Raw genomic sequence first — 19,773 nt, 5'->3', positions numbered from 1 at the left:
GTCTCAGGTTAAGAACAGTTTCAGATGAAAAATGGACCTACGGAACGAATTAAGCTCTTAACCCGAGGTCCCAGTGTACATGCAACCTGAGCATAGATAGCAGGGCTTCACCGCGTTAATACTCCACGGAGCATCAGCACTGCATTAGTCACTGCTTTGAATCCAGCACAGAGCATGTATGTCTTTGTGCGTCCAACTTCCATCCTGCTTCCAGCTCCACTCACTCACTCAGACAACTCTGGCTTTTGTTCTCCTACCTGGCGGCTAGGTGGAGGCAGGGAGGCCCACTCATATGTTCTACGGCACAGGGCAACTTCTTTGGTTGTGCCAGCCATGGCACCGCTCAAAATCAGTCTCATTCACACATTAGCATGACTAAAAAGGTAAAATAAAATACTCAGGATTCCGACTGGTACAGAAAAAGGGTTCTTTACTTACAATTAATTCATTTTCACAATAATGGCCTTGGATCCTAAGCCTGTGTAGCAAATGCATAGTTTGGGGGTACTCTTGGATACGCCTTTGTCACTAGAGACCCACGTGTCCTCTAGGGCTGTTTGTGAACAGGAATAGCCTGACCCCTGGAGCACTGGAAAACGTGGAGCTGGACTACTGCAATGCACTCTTTCTGGGGCTGCCCTTGGGTCTGGTCCAGAATCTTGTGGGTGCAAAACGATGTGGCCAGATTGTTCTTGCGAGCTTTTGGTCAAGAACACCTGGCACCACAGCCCCCCATTTGGAGGAACTATCCACTTAATACTATTTTCTGCTTCCTGCAACTTCCATTCCTGATCCACAAGAGGACCTCTTCTCTTATTCCAGGGCTACTAAGCTTACTCAGGAGGAACCTTGATGAAAGTGTCAGGATGCGGTGTCTCTCCCCCACACAACATGACTCCAGCAGTTAATAGTGGTCAAGGGTCTGGAAACAAGTCTCAGGAACGGTTGAAGGAGTTGGGTATGTGTAGCCTGGAAAAGAGGAAACTGGGAGGAGATGTGATAGAGCACCTTCAAATATCTAAAAGTCTGTCCCATGGAAGATGGAGCAAGCTTGTTTTCTCCTGCTCTGGAAGGTAGGATGAGATCCAATGGATTCAAGTTCCAAGGAAGGAGATTCTGAGTAAATGGCAGGAAGAACTTTCCGACCGTAAGAGCTGTTTGACAGTGGAACAGACTCCCTCACCTCAGAAGATTGTGGACTCTCCTTCCTTGGAGTATTGGACAGCCACCTGTCATGAATGCTTTAGTTAAGATTCTCCCATTGCAGGGGTTTGGACTAGATTACCATCCAGACCCTTCCGACTCTACGATTCCCTGAATGAACTAAGCCCACGGATGGAAAAAAGTTTCAGTGATAAACAGAAATCCTACTAGAGAAGAAGAAATCTTCAGAAGGATGTTAGCGTAGAAAATGTGGAAGATTGTTCAGGTAGAAAGCTCATCATAGGGACATCAGTGTAGATAGAAAAGATGCCTTACTTATACATCGTTTTTTAAAAATGTACTTTAAATACTTCATCATTGATTCGCCTCCCCCTCATTTTCCTTCCAAGCTGTTGCTGTCAGAGATGCATTATATGTTATGGCTGTATGGGAGATAAGCAGGTCATAACTTACGTTATAAAATTCTGTATTTTAGCAAGGATTTTTTCTTATGCAGGTGGGAACCATCGTGCGAGCGATAGATTGACATGCATGTACAACCCACACGTCGTTTTCGGCCCCAGAAGACGGGGGGGGGGGCGAAATGGGCTTTTGCGCTACTGCTGCTGTGCAATGACCCAGAATGCAACCCCTGTGCAAACGGCAAGTTGCCTGTATTAAAGTTGTGTTGTATTGCAGAAATAAAGTTCTGTTTGGTGGGGATGACTGCGCTCTATGTGGGGCTACCTTTGAAGGTGACCCGGAAACTGCGATTAATCCAGATAGTGGCAGCTAGACTGGTGACTGGGAGTGGCCACCGTGACCACATAACACTGAGAGATCTGCATTGGCTCCCAGTACGTTTCCGAGCACAATTCAAAGTGTTGGTGCTGACCTTTAAAGCCCTAAATGGCCTTGGTCCTGTATACCTGAAGGAGCGTTTCCACCCCCATCGTTCAGCCCGGACACTGAAATCCAGCGCTGAGGGCCTTCTGGCGGTTCCCTCATTGCGAGAAGTGAGGTTACAGGGAACCAGACAGAGGGCCTTCTCGGTAGTGGCGCCCGCCCTGTGGAACGCCCTCCCATGAGATGTGAAGGAAATAAGTAGCTATCTTATCTTTAAAAGACATCTGAAGGCAGCCCTGTTTAGGGACGTTTTTAATATTTAATGCTGTATTGTTTTTAACATTTGATTCGAAGCCGCCAAGAGTGGCTGGGGAAACTCAGCCAGATGGGCGGGGTTTTTATAATAAATTATTATTATTATTATTGTTATTATTATTATTATTATTATTATTATTATTATTATTATTAGTGCTTAGAGTTCTTTGTAAACCTCAGAGAATGCACAAGGAGACAAAGCTTTTGTGATAATTCAGATGGTCCAGAAGGTTCAGTTAGTGGAGAATGTGTCTGGTAAGGGGGAAGATGGCCTTGGGGATGTGAAGATCCAAGCATGTCATCGTGATCTCAGGACTGCAATACCTCAAGGGCCGCCTCTTCCCATATAAACCTACCCGGACCCTGAGATCATCTTCTGAGGCCCTCCTTCGTGTGCCTCCTCCTCAAGAGGTCCGTAGGGCAGCAACACGAGAACGGGGCCTTCTCTGCAGTGGCTCCCTGTCTGTGGAATGCTCTTGCCAGGGAAGTTTCCCTGGTGCCTTCATTATACCCCTTTAGGCACCGGGCAAAAACCTTCCTCTTTAACCAGGCCTTTGGTTGACCTGATTGACATCCTATACCCTTTTAAAATGTGGCTCCTTTCGGGGGGTGGGTGTTATTGGGTTGCTGTTTTTATTCTGGTTATATATGTTGTGATCTTTTCTGTGAACTCCCCTGAAACCTCTATGTATACAACAGTATATAAACTCAGTAAATAAAAAATAATAAGAATAAGAATCTTCTTGTAAAGGGAATGGGTTTCATGAGTTCACAGGGCTCAGATGTAGGTACTCTATGTAGAGCGTGTATATATTTGCACACTTCCTAAAATAATATATTGGCCCTGACCCCAACGAAGGTGCATTGCCATTTAAAGTCCAAGCTGACCTTTCCACCCTATGCTGGCCCATGTCAAAACAGGGCAGCTGCTTCTTGTGTTCTTGCAAACATGTTTTCTCCAGCTCTGCATCTGCTCCTCAAGCCACAGAGAGACTCCAGAAGGTTGCCAGGGCGATGCTTCCCGCCTCATAAATATTCTTATTTTTCCCGGGGATTTCTCCAGGGATTTCTCCAGAGATTCATAATTTCTCGCACTGAGTCTGAAAAGTCTGGTGCATAAAATATCCCCTGTCTTGTCAATTCCCTAAACAGCTGCAGACGGTGAGAGGGATAGAGCACTCAACAAAACCAGCTCATCAATTCTTTTCTTTTAATCATTTTTATTTGATTTTACAAGTATAAGATTATAACAATACAGCCATACAGATCTATATTTAAAGATCTCTCTAAATCTTTAGACTTCTCACCTTCCCCTCCATGGGTTTTCAATTGCATACTGTTCAATAGTCCATATTTTACATCACTCCATTTTCTCCATAGCAATTGCTACAATACAAGTGTTATTGCAATCCTGCTAATGTTTTCATCTGCTTACAGTGGTCATCAACTCATCAGTTCTGATCAGGAGGAATGGGTTTTGATTTCCCCCGATCTTCCACAGGCTCCCTGAAACTCCCCCCTTTTCTAAACTTAAGGGCCCAATGGAGGTAACCATTTTTGTGGGTTTCATGCTCTCTATAAGCGTGGTCTGTTGCATGTCCCCACAGCCATCTATGGGTCCCAGAAACACAAGGGTCCTGAACACAAGGACCATAAAGTTCCCGCATCACTTTGATTGCGCAACGCACCGTGATTGCTTCTTGGTGTCTGGAGTACGGATGTCTCCCGCCTTCCGTGATTCTCCAATACAGTTTTGGAAGTTCCAGGCAGCTGTAAAAGTTCCAAACAGTTCCATAAAGTTTTTAAAAGTGCTAATACTTATGAGTAGTAATGTTACAGATACAGTGATTCCAACTTTACATTTCGGGGTGACCTTTTTTCACAACTGAGAAGAATTAGTCCCCATTTCAGTTTGTTTGTTTGTTTGTTTGTTTGTTTTTGAAGTCAAAAAGTTATAACCCTAGTGCATGCTCTATTTTTCTTGGTTATATGCAGCAACAAGGGCAGCTCCCACTCTTCTTCCTGGCTAGCCCTCCCTTCCCTATTTTGCTCTCCTTTGGCCTAACTGCAGCAAAGGCCATTTTCTTTGCTTTCCGGTCCACCTAAGCAACAGTTGCCCAGGCTGCCCAGAACTGCCTTGTCCTTCACTCTTTTATCTACCCCCCTCCCCAACCAACAAGCCTTCACCCTTTCCTTCCCTTTCCTCTTCTTCCTCCTCATCCTCTGTTTCATTGTCATTCGCTTTCCCACAACATTCCCACCGCTGGAGAGACCTGTCAAGAGTAAGCATAGACCAATGGTACCAAATAGTATGGGAAACAGCCTACTAGAAAAATGAACCAATAAACTGAAACTGACATGGGGACAAATAGAAGACACCTTCACCCCTGTATGGCTCCCCTTTATCACACACACAGCCCAACAAGACAATGACAGAAATCCACCAACAGCATACAAATCAATATGGCTAACCTGATCCAAAACACCCACCCACCCCACTCACACACGAAAACAAAGACCACCACAGCCAGCCACAAATGAACAACCACACCCTAGGCCAACCCCAACCTCTCTCACCACCAAAGGAACACAAGTGAACAGCAGAGAACCTGCACAAGCAACGCTGACACAAACCCTACATATAGTAAGTAAAATAGAAACATCGCCGCCCAACCCCCCCATCTCCCCCTCACCTCTTTCCCCCTTCTCTTCCTAATGTCTCAAAAAATGAAACTGAATTGTAAAAATGTTACATGGGGGGGAAATACGAGAGAGAGAGAGATTGCACACTTTTGTAAATCATCAAATTTTTAATAAAAAACCGCCAAAACATTCCCACCACTGTGGAAATGTCCGCCAGGAGCTCCCCCCTCCATAGTATGCTCCCTTCTTACTACATTCAGTGGAAACATTTGAGGATTTTTCTCAGGAAGTGAAATGAAACGGGGACATGGGGGAAATTGAAATATTATTTGGGGGTGGGGGTTAGAGATGACAGTTGAGCGGGTAGGTTTCTGGCCAAATGTGGACCTAGGTCCCTGTGAATATGGTCTGAAGGCGCAAAATGCTAACAACACCTTGCTGAGGCTGAAGAGAATAAGCAGAGGCCTAAATATAGGACAACTGGCTTATTACACCAGAAGCTTAACATGAGTCAACAGTGGGATGCAGCAACTTTTTAATATATTAAATAATAATATTGATGACCCTCCCTCACTGTAAGGTCCCTGCATGGCTCACAACATTTTAAAATACAGCATTGAAAGGTTTGTTTTTTAATTATACAATTAGGGGGGAAAGATAACAAATTTTAACTCTAATAGTCTGTTTCAACAGAAGTATAGTGTCCAGATCACCATAAATTAAGGCAGATATTGATGAGTTGACAGGTATGGGGTGGAGGGTGACCAAGATGACCAAGGGCCAGGGAGGAATGGGGTAGACCACCTCTCCATCCTGACCCTCCCAGGGAGGAGGAAGAGGAAGAAAGTATAAAGGGAAGTCACAGTTCAGAGGCAGATGAGGGGGAAAGTTGGGAAATCATGGGAGAGCCAGAACAACATCTGGCTGACACGTCATTAGAAACCATTCTAGACCCACCATCTCCCAGAACCCGGCAAGCCTTAAAAGTAGGAGAGCAAAGAGCTCAAAGACAGAGGGTACTTAGCAGCACCCGTAGAGGAGGTGACGATGAATGAGGAAGTGAGAGAGCCCGGGGCTGGAGATTCACTTGGAAAAATAACAGGAGTGACAGTGGACATCCTTGTTCCATTCCACGAATAATTAAAAAATTTTGGTAATGTGAATTCCCTGTGATCTATGTGATCTATATCTTCCAAAGTTTTAACAAATTTTTAGCCAAATGCAAATTTCATAACTACTTCCATTAAGTTGGTTGGTTCTACATGATCAAATGAGGGTAATGATTTTTTAAATTGAAACATTATTTTTCAAGAACATCACTTCTCTATCTTCTTGAAAAATAATATTTTAAGAATCAGATGCTATCTTTAGCTTTTGCTGTCAGGTGCTCCTTTGCATTCAGATCAGGTCTCAACAAAATAATGTAGCATTTGGGAATGAAGATGCAGCCCAGGAGCCCAGCACTGGAGGCCAAGATGGAGAAAACCTGAACGGCTACCATGTATTTCCCTTTGGTGCTCAGGTAGGTGGGCACAAAGGACACCCAAACACTGCAGAAGACCAGCATGCTGAAGGTGATCAGCTTGGCTTCATTGAAGGCCCCAGGCAGCTTCCTGGCTAGGAAAGCCACCGTGAAGCAGATGGCAGCCAGGAAGCCCATGTAGCCAAGGGCACAATAGAACATGGCCACAGACCCTTCGTTGCATTGCAGGATGATCTCCCCAGGCTGGGAGTGCATGTCAGAGTCTGGGAATGGTGGCGAGATCCCCAGCCAGATCATGCAGATGACAACTTGGACACAGGAACAGGAAATGACAATGGAGTTGGCCAGACTCTTCCCCAGCCATCTCCTCACTGAGTTCCCTGGCTTGGTGGCCAGGAAGGCCAGAACCACAGTGATGGTTTTTCCCAACACAGAAGAAACAGCAACAGAGAAGATGATGCTGAAGGCTGTTTGTTGGAGAAGGCAAGTCCCTTTCCTTGGCCTCCCAATGAACAGGAAGGAGGACAAAAAGGAAAGCAGGAGGGAGACCAGGAGGATGTAGGAGAGGTCCCGGTTGTTGGCTTTGACTATGGGAGTTTCATTGTATTTAATAAAGATTCCTAAAACAAAGCTTGTGGCTAAGGACCCCAGTAGGGCAAGGGAAAGTAGGACAACCCCCAGAGATTCTTCATAGGCTAGGAAGGTGATATTCTTGAACACACATTGATCTCGGTCCTTGTTTGGATGCTGATTTTCTGGGCATTTTTTGCAATGGTCTGCATCTGCAAAAGAGAGAGAGAGAGATTAATGTCTACTACTCTGGATTCAGCCAAGCCCTGAGCAATATCCAGCCTCTTGGGAGAGATTCAGTTGTAGACCAAGTCAGTCTGGGACAGCCACAGATCACTTATAGGTATTTAATTAGGTTTTTCTAAACATTAGCTCTACCCTGAAGAAATTTGGGACAGATTCCAGGGCTAGAGATCCCCAGCTTGGCCTCTGGCAGGTTGGGGTTCTTGGAGCCCCCTATACCAGGGCCCAAAGGAGGATCAGGGGTCTGTGCAGAAGTCTAATATCTACCCTAGGTCCATAACAATCTCCCTCCTTAAGGACCCCGGGAAAGTTAAGTCTAGTCAAAGGCAACTATGGGGTGCAGCGTTCGTCTTGCTTCAGGCCGAGGGAGAATTGGTTTTGAGAGATTCCTGACTGAACCCTTCTCTCTTCCCCAAGGCCAGCCTTTCCCTTGGAGTCACCCACCTTCCTGAGTGGAGATGGTCCCTTCTGCACAGGGAAGACATTCATAACAGCAAAGAGGCTTCCCTTCCTGAATCACCTTGACGGATCCAGGGCGACAGCTTTCCACACACCTGGAAGTAGGAAGGCTCTAGGCACAAAGACGAAGAGCGTCAATGAGAATTGTTCTTTGAGACATAGTATGTTGTCATCTGCTGAAACTAAGCATTTCCCATCACTGTCCATTACATGAATTATTCATGATTAAATTCAGAAAAAAACAAAGGACCTCCATTAAATAAAGTTCTGTATATGGGCCATGAGCTATTCACTACTAATAAAATTCATGTAACAAGAGCAAAGCAAGGAACCCCCCTTTCCCCATACACACAGTTTAGCAGGAAGCCTCCTTTGGTACTCAGCTGAGCAGAGGAGCTGTAGGAACTATCTGGAACAACAGCCCAGTGCTGGAGTTGACAGGCAACTGAGGGCAGCAGCCCACAGAACAGGGAGCACTTATTAGAGCTCACAGAAAAGACAGCAAAATGACAGGCATCATTCCCACTCCCCGTCACCTGATTGAGCCACTTGGGCCACACAATGGCCTCCTGGTCGATGGAGCACTTCAGGTCTGGGGATCCCTGTCTGTCGATACTCCCAAACTTCACTCTGAGGACGGATTTATTGGGGAACACCACCCAGTTCACAATGTCCAAGTCGGCTGCCAGCTCCCCGTTCTCATCCAAATACACTCTGTCCATGGAAGAATTGTAGAACTGGGTGTTTCCTAGGAAAGGGTGGAGCTGGAACAGAAGCAAAGATGAGAGCATTTAGAATAAAGGGAAGCATAGGCCCCTGTTTTGCTGGCCCAGAAATGGAAAGTCAGCGAGGTCCCAGCTAAAGAGGATTGGCAGCTTAAGTGTACAGAATATGGAGAACTTGCAGATTTAACATACAGAATAAGAGACCAAGAAGAACATACATTGAAAGAAGAGTGGAAAGCAGTTATTGAATATATGGAAAATAACTGTATACAGCTGAAAATGGTGGCAGCATTAAGATAAATTCAACCACATAAATAATGTTTGATGGATGTAAAAGTAGAAAACTGATTTGAATGGTTATAGCAAAATATACAGGGATGTAAAATGAACCATGGAAAGAGAAGAAGGGAAGTCATCGGATATTTCAGAGTTTGTAAAATGTTTATTTGGAATTGTTAGATTGAAAATTTAATAAAAATTATCTAATAATAATGGAAACATACTGACAATCCACTTCCCCTTTGCTTAGGGCTGGTTGCAGACTCAAATAGTAATGGACAGATCTTGTCACTTTTGATTCATACTGTTTTCTCTCACACACGCACCCCAATCTTAAATTCAGTTCTCCACATTTCTGAAGCATTTTTTAAATAATAATAATAATAATAATAATAATAATAATAATAGAAACTCATCAGAATTCTTCAGCATTTCTGTGTCATTTTCTCCTAGTAAGCATGTTTTTGAAGGATGCTGCCCCCTTGGATTGTTTCAGAAAGAGTGAATTGGGTTCGTTTTTCCTTTCAAGGCAACCTGAATGAAATCTCCAATATGGGCTTCAGCAGGGAAAGGCAGGAGCTTGGTGGAGGGAGCAGAGAGCCAGAACAGAGTCAAGCGGGTGTCAAAGGAATAGAGACTAGAGACAGCCTGATCAATGTCATCTCCTCTGCCAAAAACAATTCCAACTTGCGGGGAAAGGAGAATTGGGCACATGATGGGAGCAGTTGCTCGGGGGGCTGTGCAATGAGGCAAGAATAAGAATAGCAAACAGAAATGAAAAATGTATATGTATTAAGGAAGGTTTAAAATGGGTAATGTGTTTTGCAAACTTTGGGTTTTTTCCATAGTATTTTTTTTTCTAAAGGGCTCTGGGCTCTTGCTGAGATTAAGAGATTAAGATTAACTAACTGGTTGCTGTTCTCTGCTAGCCAGCATGTGAGTGTTGTAAACTTAGATCATGTGATGAAGGTATTGGATTGCAATATCTCCTTTTTGAAGGGAGTTGCCTTTTTGTCTTTGGCTCCAAAACTCAATAGAGTCAATATGGAAAGGAAGCTCTCCTGAAGGTAAGAGAGACAGAGAGAGAGATCCCGAACCTGTGTTGGACAGAATGATGTTCTCATTCTGTTATAAAGAGTTCTGCCAGTAAAGAGTGAATAATATTTCTATGGGCCTGGATGATAATTCATTTCCAAAAGGAAATGAATGCTTCCAGTTCTTATGCTTCCAATCATTTCAAACTGCACAATATTTAATATCTGCAACACTACAATCGATTGTCATGCTCAGGTGTGATGTCTATGAAGGGAAAGAAAATACCTGCCATGGCTGTAGCCTTTGAAGTCCCATTCTCTCAGTTCCCCTCTGCTTAGATCTAGATGAATATGCAGCATTTAAGGCACGAGCCACGGCTTGCAGAGTGTTGTAGATCCTGTAGCTGTCTAGAGAGAGGATTCTTTCCAGATCATCTTGGGGAAGCCTCTCCAGTTTCTCTCTCTCTCTGCATCTTGTCCGGCCTTTCACTGAGAATGCATGCTTTAAATAAAAACAATTAAAAGCATCCTCCCAAAACTTCTTAATACCAAAGAAAAAGGGTAGAAAATCACCATATTTTGCCCCTTTACTTGTCTCAGTGAAGAAGGAAAATATACCATGGATGTGTTGGAAAGATATGTCATTATACATCAGCTCCAGGGCGACATCCCACAAAACTGTTGTGATGAAGATTTTCCCAAAAATGGATTTCATCAATATGTCAAAAAACTGTTGTATGATTTGTAGTCCATTTAAGAAAAAAGTCAATTCCGCATAGTAAACAAATACATGCACTTGGCTCCACTTGCGGAATGGAAGACGAGGCATGTATACTCCATTTGTATTCGGTCGTTGGATGCTTAGTGAGATGACAACACAGACACTGCTCTTGATGAGCACGGGAGTCAAGCTCTTCAGGAACCTCTCTCCATTGTCGGTGTCTGGTGCAAGGAGGCCAATCAACGTCCATCGGAAGTGCTGGAGCAGCTTGACAATCCCTGGGTACAGGGCTTCTTCTTTGGGGACCATCCGGTAGAAAAAAGGGAAATGCCTCTTATCATTCAGAACATGAGAGACAAAAGCATAAGTGACCTGGGAAGAGAAGGAAGATTTGTATCTTGTTTGATTTCAGATCAAAGCCTAAATATTTCTAAGCCCAACATGAGATTGGGAAGATCTTAGGAAGGAGGAAGGTCTATTGCAAGGACCCTTTGGTGGGAACAGTGATTTCCTTGAAGGTTGTGGCAGCCGTAGAAGGCAAATTTGATGCTAGGGATCAACAGGAGGGTAGTTGAAAATAAAACAGCCGATATCATAATGCTATTATACCTCTCTCCATTCCTACCTGTGGGATTTTATAGATGCCCAACACGTTTGAAATCTGGATGGAGTTTTGAGAGTCGGACCCTTCGAGAACAGCCAGTAAGTTAGTCTGTTTACCACAGCTGTAGTTTGGAAAGTTCAGCTGCCCAATTGACAACATGTCTAGCAAAGCATCATAGGTCACCCTTCCATCAAAAAAGTTCTCATGGATGCTGTAGCCCAGGGTGATGTTGGGTAACAGCTTTTGATTCTGGTTGATCGCTTGAATGGCATACAAGAAGGAGAGGAGCTGCCAGTACTTTGTGGGTCCTTTCCTGGGGGGAGAAATTATATACATGCCAACACTGTCCAAGTGATATTTCTGTTCTACCTCTAATATTCATCTCTATCTCTTTCAAAAAAAAATCCTGCAGAATCCGCCCCAAGGCTCATCTGTTCCAGCATCCTCAAGTCAGCCAACCTCACATGCAAAACTGAGAAGCACAAGAACTCTTCCCCTACTTGAGATTCTCAGTTACTGGTACCCAGAGGCATAGTGCCTGTGACAGTGAATGGAGAACATAGCCATTGTGACTGGTAGCCGCTGAGAGCCTAATCACCCCCAAATTTATCTGCCATTGGGATCTCCTTATGTTCTTAAAGGCAGGTAACAGATCATGAGAAAGGCCCCTGAAAGTAACTGGAGATGAGTTGGATCTCATGGAAATGGTAGCAAGTGGAACACCAGGAACTCCATCCCCACAAAATGTCTTACCAATAAAAGCTGGTGGAAGGACATTGGCTAAAGATATGAGGATGAAACACAGTGTTTGTGGCAGAGAGGACCCCACTGATGAGGTGGTCTCCTGGCCTGAAATAATTAGGTGAATCTATCTCATCCCTTTCCAAAGACAAGAGGCATTTTGTCTTCAGTTTCCCACTGTCCCCATAAGGCAGTAGAAGCAGTAGAATGAGGACCATCTTCTTCCTCCCAGGAACGAGCACCTCCCTTACAAAGAATTAGAAGTCTTTTGTTGTGGTTCTTGCAAGATGCAGTAACTTTCTTCTCACTAACGGAGCCCTGCAGAGGGATCACATCCAAAGTGGAGAGAAGTCAAGCCAACCTCATTCTGGTGCAGTTATCATCTGTCCTAAATCTCAGCCCCCCCAAGTCTTGGGTGGCTCAGGAGGCATATATCTGCCAGACCTTTCTGCCTCAGATCCATAACATCACAATTTGTGGACTCAAATGTGATCTTTGGAAGCAAAAAACCCACACACACTATCATTTTGATAATTATATGTAGAAGAAGTATCACCTCTGCAAGTTCCTAGAAACTTTATGCAGCTCCACCTGCAACTGCGGGGCTGAAGAAAAACATGTTTGCGAAAACCCCAAGATCTGCCTCCAAACTGTGAGATGCAAATGCCAAAGATTGGTGGAAAATACCAAGATTAAGAGTTAGAAGTTACCTGAACTATCATACGTGAGCCCTAGCAGAATCCCCCCCGCACTGATGCTAACACAGGATAGGGCTATTCTGATGAATTTGAGAGGTGAAAAAGGGAACTGAAATTTCACGTAAAGACAGAGGCGATTCAGCAGATTTTTTGTAGGTTTTTTGTTTTTGTTCTTGTTTTTATTATATACTTTTTGGTCTTATCCTGTATTTTTATGCTGTGAACCACCCTGAGATCATCGGGTGAAGGGCGGTGTACAAATTTAATAAATAAACAAACAAACCAACACTTGGACTTCCCAAAAAGCGTTCAACAAGGTCCTCCTGGGTATGCTTAGTAGTCGTGGAATAAGAGAAGAGGTCCTCTGGTGGATCAGGAATGGAAGTTGCAGGAAGTAGAAAATAGGTTTAAGTGGATAGTCCTTCAAATGGGGGTGTGTGGTGCCAGATGTTCTTGACCAAAATCTCGCAAGGACAATCTGGCCACATCACGTTGCACCAACTAGAGATTCTGCACCAGACCCAAGGGCAGCCCCAGAAAGAGTGCATTGCAGTAGTCCAGCTCCACGTTTTCCAATGCTCCAGTGGTCAGGCTATTCCTGTTCACAAACAGCCATAGAGGACACGTGGGTCTCTACTGACAAAGGTGTATCCAAGAGTACCCGTAAACGACGCACTTGCTCCTTTAGAAGTGGGAATCATCCAAAGAGCCTACAAATTGTGTGTCAAGCTCCTGTGTTCCTGTCACTCCCTAAGTGATGAAAAACCAGACAAGACCAGAGCATAACATTGGGTCCAAATGAGCCACAACTCTATTGTTTACAGATGTGAATGGTTTGGCATCGGCATGGCGTATAGCCATTTATTCCACCCCAGTCCATCTGCTGGGGGTGCATCTGAGGGTAATGCACACCGGCCCCCCATGACCTACATCAAGTAGAGTTAACCACCGAGGGGCCCCTGTTGGAGGAGTGCTATGGCCCTAGCCCCTGCCTGGGCATCCGGACAGAAGCAACTCCTCACAGATCCCTTTAACAGAATACCCTTAACCAAGGAAGGGCGGAGAGAGGCTATAACCTCCCCTCCAGCCAGAACTAAGGCTTACCCAATGCCTAACCTCACAAAGATGTGAGGATTGCTATGAGGAAGGCGAAAATCAAATGGCCAGGGCCAAGTTGCCAAATGGAAAAATTTCTGCCAGGTTTCTGTTTATGCCACTGTGCAGTTTTTGGAGTCACAAGGTCGTTAATCACCGTCGGAGATGAGGAAGAGCGTCCGAGGAGGAGTAGCTCAGTCGTGCAGAATTCCGACACCAGGCCCCAAATATGGCGGCTGACAATGTTCATTGGAAGGTCTTAGTATGAAAATAAGACATATTAAAAAGGGGACGGAGGGTGGGAGATCCAACAATAACCTGGGGAGGAGGCCTGGGCAGGCCCCAAGTTATCCCCCCAGGGAGCAGGGCCAAGCAATGCCTATCGGCTGGTAGGGCCACCCCCTTCGGAATGCCTGCACCTAAGCCTGGCACAATTGGTCAATCCGCAGGCAGGCTGCAACCCTCCCCAGCAGGGCACCAAATTGCGGGCGTGGACTTGGTTGGCCGCAACACCGCCTGACCATTAAAGGTAAGTGGACTTTCCAGGATTTGAACACAGTTTATTGGACCTTATGGAGTCCACTGCTGCATCCAGACACTGGTCACAAGCCTTCACAGACTCTCCTGTTATGGAGAAATAGAGCTGTGTGTTAATGTAAAGACCCCTGGATGGTTCAGTCTCGTCAAATGCATCTATGGGGAGTGCTGCTCATCTCGCTATGAGGCTGAGGGATCAGGTGTTTATCCACAGACAACTTTCTGGGTCATGTGGCCAACATGACTAAACCGCTTCTGGCGCAACGGGACACTGTGATGGAAGCCAGAGCTTGGGACTTGGGACACAATATACAAATGGCAGATTGGGAGAGGTTATGGAAAACAGATTTGAAATTTATGGCACGTTGTTCACTGACATAAAATTATATGAAAATGATGCACTGGTGGTATTTGGCTCCAAATCGAACGAGTTCAAATACCTGCTGGAAGTGTAAAGAAAAAGAAGGTACCTTTTATCATATGTGGTGGATGTGTAAAGTAACTAAAAAAATATGGGAGATGATATATAAAGAATTGGAAAAAATGTTTAAAACAACATTTGTTTAAAAAACCAGAATCCTTCTTATTAGGAATTACAGGTACCGAGATACCAAAGGAGCAGAAAAGATAGTTTATGTATGCGACAACAGCCGCACGGATGCTACTAGCCCAGAGATGGAAGGAGGAAACAACCCTGACCAGAGAAGAATGGCAAACCAAGTTGATGGACTATGCTGAAATGGCAAAATTAACTGGGAAGCTCAGAAAGCAAGACAATTGTAAGCAGGTTAAAAACATTAGCAGGATTTTAACCACACTTGTAAATTAATGGAAAGTATGGAGAATTGGGAAAGACAAAATTTGGACAGTTTAGATATGCAGATGTAAATATAAACACTAGGACCCATGGAAGAGATGGGGGGAAGTCAGGAGATTCCACATAATTTTGGCATGTGAATCTTGTATTGCTTTTTGTTGTATGTTGTATATTTATTTTAATCAATTTTTTTAAAAAACAACAACATCAAACTGCTAGGTTGGCAGGCGCTGGGATAGACCAATGGGAGCTTGCCACTGTCACATGGATTCAAACCGCCAACCTTCCAACCAGCAAGCCCAAGAAGCTCAGTAGGTCACAGTGCCACCCATGTCCCTGTGTGTTATCGGCATACTGGTGGCCCCTTCCTCCAAAACTCCTCTGGACTGCACCCATGACTTCATATAGATTTTATATAGCGTATAGATCTTAAATAGCGCTGGGGAGAGAATAGTACCTTGCAGAACTCCATAGCACAAATGCCGGGGTGGGGGTGAAGAGCAGTCATCGAGCGCTACTTTCTGGACATGACATTGAAGATATGAACAGAACCACTGTAATATGGTGCCTCTGACACCCATCTCACTAAGTCAGTTCAGAAGGATACCGTGATTGACGGCATCAAAATAAAAAAAAGGGCAACCCAGATGATCACAACATGTCAGGGAATAGTCTAAGGATGAGGAACTGGGGAATGCATTCCAGAGATTCCATACTGTTGGAAGTCTCACAGAAGACAGGAGATGGATGTAATGTTTGCTGGTTTCCTGTTCCTTTGTTGTTCAGTTGCTCTCTGCTTTCACAGAGAGAGCATGTATATTTCTTTTCTGTCTGCGTAGTCAGAAATAAAACGCTCTTAGCAATGTAGCTCATAGTATCTCGGCTCCTTCCCAGCGTGCTGGATATTTTGCACAATGGGGGAACGTGCTTGGAACCTCATCAAAGGCTCAGGTTGTTAATCACAGACTCAACCAAAAGAGAAGCTCAGTCGAATGCAAGTCTGACAGTCCACAGCGCGTTCAGAAGCAGAGAGAGAGACAGAAGCTGAACAGCTGAGGGAGGAGTTGCCCAGGTACGAGACAATGACAAGGGAACCCAAAAGGAGGGGGCAGCTAGTTGAGATGTCACTTGGGAGTGTGGGGAACCCCCCCTCACCACAGACTCGGAGGTCTGAACATATCAGAGAGCAAAGAAGTCAGAGGGAGGGAGGAACTTCCCATTGGCACCTAAAATGCTACGGAAGTCGGAAAGAGGATTTAGAGCAGCCAACTGCCCTCCTTGCAGATAGCTGTGTATTTCTGCTTGCAACATGATGCTGTAATAAAAGGACTATAAATAGATCAACTGCTTGTTAATTCTTATCTGTGATGTTACCAAAGGGAGAGGAGTGTTATTGGTTTCAGAACTCACAGGGTTAAGGAGTTCAGTGTGACGTCTCTTTCCTGAGGCGTGGTTAGAAACTCTTGTAGGAGTGGTTTGACTCTGAGGGTTTCAGTCTGTTTCAGTCTGCTTTCGGGAACGCTACCGAAAGGGAGAATGGGCGAGTTTTCGCCAGGTTTAATTTACGATGTTATTCTACTTGATTAAAGGCTAGAGAAGATAAGGAACGCTTTGTGTCTGTTCTGAATTATTCACTCACACGCTGCAATTGCTTCTATCTGCTGCGATCGCTCTGCTAACAGCCAGGGAGGCAGAGGACTTTTGGATCAGCACAAACAGTCAGCAAAGCTGCGCAAGGGAAGCGTACTGGACTTTATGTTTGTTTTTCTTGGCACACTCATGGCAACTTTCGCCTATCGGTTGCCATAGGTTCACTCTTCACGCCTGACACAACATCACTCTTCCCACTTCCCCTTTCCTTTACTTCTCATGAAAACTCGCAGGATTTGTCCAAAGTTCTCCTTTGAGTCCACTAGAATGGACCCCATTTTTGAGAGAAACGTGAGATGACATTCTGCTTCTGATTCAGTCAATGAATCAGTCAATAAAAAAAAAATGCTCTCCACCTGATTCAAGGCTTCTCCAGAGACCCTGCTGATTCAGCATTCATCCTGATTTACTTGATTATGTGGTGCTCTTTAACAACAACAACAACAACAACAACAACAATTAATTTTATTTATACCCTGCCCTTCCCAGCCAAGGCCGGGCTCAGGGCAGCTAAGAAGCAATAATAAAAACAAGTTGAATGAATACAACTTAAAAACAAGATTAAAATACAACATTAAGGGACTTCCGGGTTAGCGCCAACGGCTAATGGCGGACTCCCTCCGAGCTCCGGAGGGAATTGGCTCCGCAGGATTCGGGTCTTGCCGCTGCGGCGACGCGGGGACCCTTAAAAATCACAGGCGAGGTAGCCTGTGAACCTGGTGACTCGGCGGGCACCATTTGCGCCCCCCGACCCGTGAAGGAGCCTTTTTAAAGGCTTCGGAACGGGGGACGGGGTGAGTGGCGCGGTGCTGAGAGTCTACTGCTTCTCCTGCGGAGTGAAGCCGCATGCCATGGCCGGAGAGCGCTGACTTCTTCTTGTGAACAATTGGACTTTAAAGCAGCAACCTGTGAGTACTACGGAAATTGGATTTCTAAAGAAAAAAATTTTTTTGAATTAGGCACGATCGGGGAAGATGCAAACAGGAAGTCCGTCTCCCCGTCTTGTAAATAATCTAAAGCAAGGACTAGCTAACTAAAGTCGAGAGGATTTTTTCCCTTTTATTGGCTAAAAGATATTAATTGCGCTATTTGGCAGTTTAAGCAATTTTACTGGAGGATAAGAGCTAATTTTCGGAGCTGAGGTGCCACCTCCCCTGACCCGGGAGTAATCCGTGAGAGAGCCTGTTGGAGAGATATTGAAGAGTTTGACAGCTGTCAAATTAGCTGTCAAGATGGAAAAAGCGAACTTTGTTTTCTATTGTCTCTGCTGGTTATATTTGTTACAATTGGGTTATACTTTGTTGAAAACAAGGAAGAACTGACACAAATTAACTTGATTGTTGGATTTGAACTGGAATGAATACTAAGTAACCAAAATCCCTCTAGAGGGGGTTTTGGGACATTACAAGAATGGCTGAAGGAGGCAAAACTCAAGCTAAATTGGACAGAGTTTTCTTTCTCTTGGGAAAGTTACAAGGCCAAATTGATGTTTTGGCTACCAACGTTGCAACTCTGGACTTCACAGTAAATAAGTTCATTGAATTTGATAAGGATTTGATCCAGGAAGCCCAAGCAGCTGGACAAGAGGAGAACTTTGAGAACTTTGAGAGTGTGGAGAAAGAGACACATGTTGTTTTTGAGGAAAAGGAAGGAGGAGATATAATGTTGCAGATGGCAAAGGAGAGCCAGAGGCCTGACATGATGGTTATAAAGGAAAATAAGAACTGGATGATGAAAATCTGGTCTGAATTGGTGATTGAAGAATGGAGAGATCTCTCTATGTGGAGATCTGAAGACCCAAGGATTACAAATTTGATTAAGGTGAAAGTGGGAGCTTTGGGGACATTTGGATTTGAAAGGAGTAAGAAACAAGATTTGGGCTCCACTTTTAAACATGGAGGTCTGGCTGGAAGAAACATTGTCCTCATCGGGCTAGAGCATCTCTGAGATCTGGTGTTTAACATTAAGGACTATCAAAAAAACCGGCAGAGAGGAACTGAGAGACAATTAAGAGCCTCGGACGTGAGATCCCCAGGCTGATAGTAGATTAAGACTGATGGACACTTGTTGGGGATTGAAACCGGGAAAGGGGATGGGATGGGGTTTGGGGATCCAAAGGGTGCATAATTATAATTCATCTTTTTATTTTTATTCTGTTTTGTTAATTGTATGAAAAATGGGGAATTCATGCAAGGGAATTTGGGTCGACTTTAGAAAAGGGATTTAAGAATGAGTACTAATGTATAAATTTTGATGTTTATAAGGTAAAATCGGTTTTTTATAATGAATTAAACATAAAAAGGTTAAAAAATTGGGGATAAGAACTTGTTGAACTAACAATTTGAATTGGACTATAAGAAGGGGAGGTGTGGGGAAGTCAGGGAAATATGTTACTGAAAAATAAGGATTGTAAATTGTATATGTTTTTAATTTTTCTTTTTCTTTTTTCTTTTTGGCTTTTTAATTTACTAAAATGGAAAATCTTCAATAAATATCTATTAAAAAATAAATAAATAAATAAAATACAACATTAAAACTTTAAAATGCAGCCTCATCACAGGAGGAGAAAGGAAAAAAGAAAGAGAGGGAGGGAATCAAATTGACTCCAAGCCAAAGGCCAGGCAGAACAACTCTGTCTTACAGGCCCTGTGGAAAGAAATCAGATCCTGCAGGGCCCTGGTCTCACCAGGCCAAAGCCAGTGTTTAAAAAGCCCTGGCTCTGGTTGAGGCTAATGTAACTTCCTTTGGGCCCGGGACCTTTAGGGTGTTGCTATTTATGGACTTTACGGTCCTCCATGGGCCATACCGGAAGAGGCGGTCCTATAGGTACGAGGGTCCTAGGCCATGAAGGTCTTTAAAGGTCAAAACCAGCATCTGAAATCTGACCTTGTACTCCACCGGGAGCCAGGAAGAGGAATAACCTGTTGGCTGTTCTTTAAGATGCTGAAGCTGATATTTCTAGACATATGTCACCTGTGTCAAGCATCTACAAAATCCCACAGTTATGGCTGCTTTGGTGTTAAGACGGAGTTGTGCCTCTGCCATGGGCTTTTCATTCTTTCCTTTTTGGACTCTCCCAAAGGTGAGGGTGGGATGGAACCTGGAAGCAGGTGCACTCAACATTGGTGTCAGATGCCCTATGCCACCCCACCACTGCTTTAAAAAACCAT

At 44.3% G+C, this 19,773-nt stretch overlaps 1 protein-coding gene and 1 long non-coding RNA gene across 2 annotated transcripts in view; one reads left to right on the top strand and one right to left on the bottom strand.

Moving 5' to 3' along the window:
• LOC308470280 overlaps positions 1-19,773 on the top strand; it is a 267,788-nt gene that overhangs the window by 97,378 nt on the left and 150,637 nt on the right. The gene's annotated exons all lie outside the window — the stretch shown is intronic.
• Positions 5,658-10,533, bottom strand: LOC308469658 (vomeronasal type-2 receptor 26-like). The gene is made up of 4 exons (XM_080992436.1): positions 10,027-10,533; positions 8,239-8,466; positions 7,688-7,814; positions 5,658-7,212 (listed from the first exon to the last, which is right to left on the bottom strand). The coding sequence occupies exons 1-4, from the start codon at positions 10,453-10,455 to the stop codon at positions 6,302-6,304; spliced, it is 1,695 nt and encodes a 564-aa protein (XP_080848562.1). The 5' UTR covers positions 10,456-10,533; the 3' UTR covers positions 5,658-6,301.

The sequence above is a fragment of the Podarcis pityusensis genome (assembly GCF_964106645.2).
Source record: "Podarcis pityusensis genome assembly, chromosome: 2".
NCBI classification, from domain to species: Eukaryota; Metazoa; Chordata; class Lepidosauria; order Squamata; family Lacertidae; genus Podarcis; species Podarcis pityusensis.
Note: the sequence above shows the minus strand (reverse complement) of the source record. Positions and strands in the feature narration are given on the sequence as shown.

What these genes read in the sequence shown, in the direction of transcription:
- LOC308469658 (XM_080992436.1), bottom strand. Translation starts at nt 10,455, where the DNA reads ATGAAATCCATTTTTGGGAAAATCTTCATCACAACAGTTTTGTGGGAT. An exon ending in GGCCCAAGTGGCTCAATCAG is followed by an intron (nt 7,815 to 8,238) that starts GTGACGGGGAGT and finishes CTTTGTGCCTAG; the next exon opens with AGCCTTCCTACTTCCAGGTG. An exon ending in GACCATCTCCACTCAGGAAG is followed by an intron (nt 7,213 to 7,687) that starts GTGGGTGACTCC and finishes TCTCTTTTGCAG; the next exon opens with ATGCAGACCATTGCAAAAAA.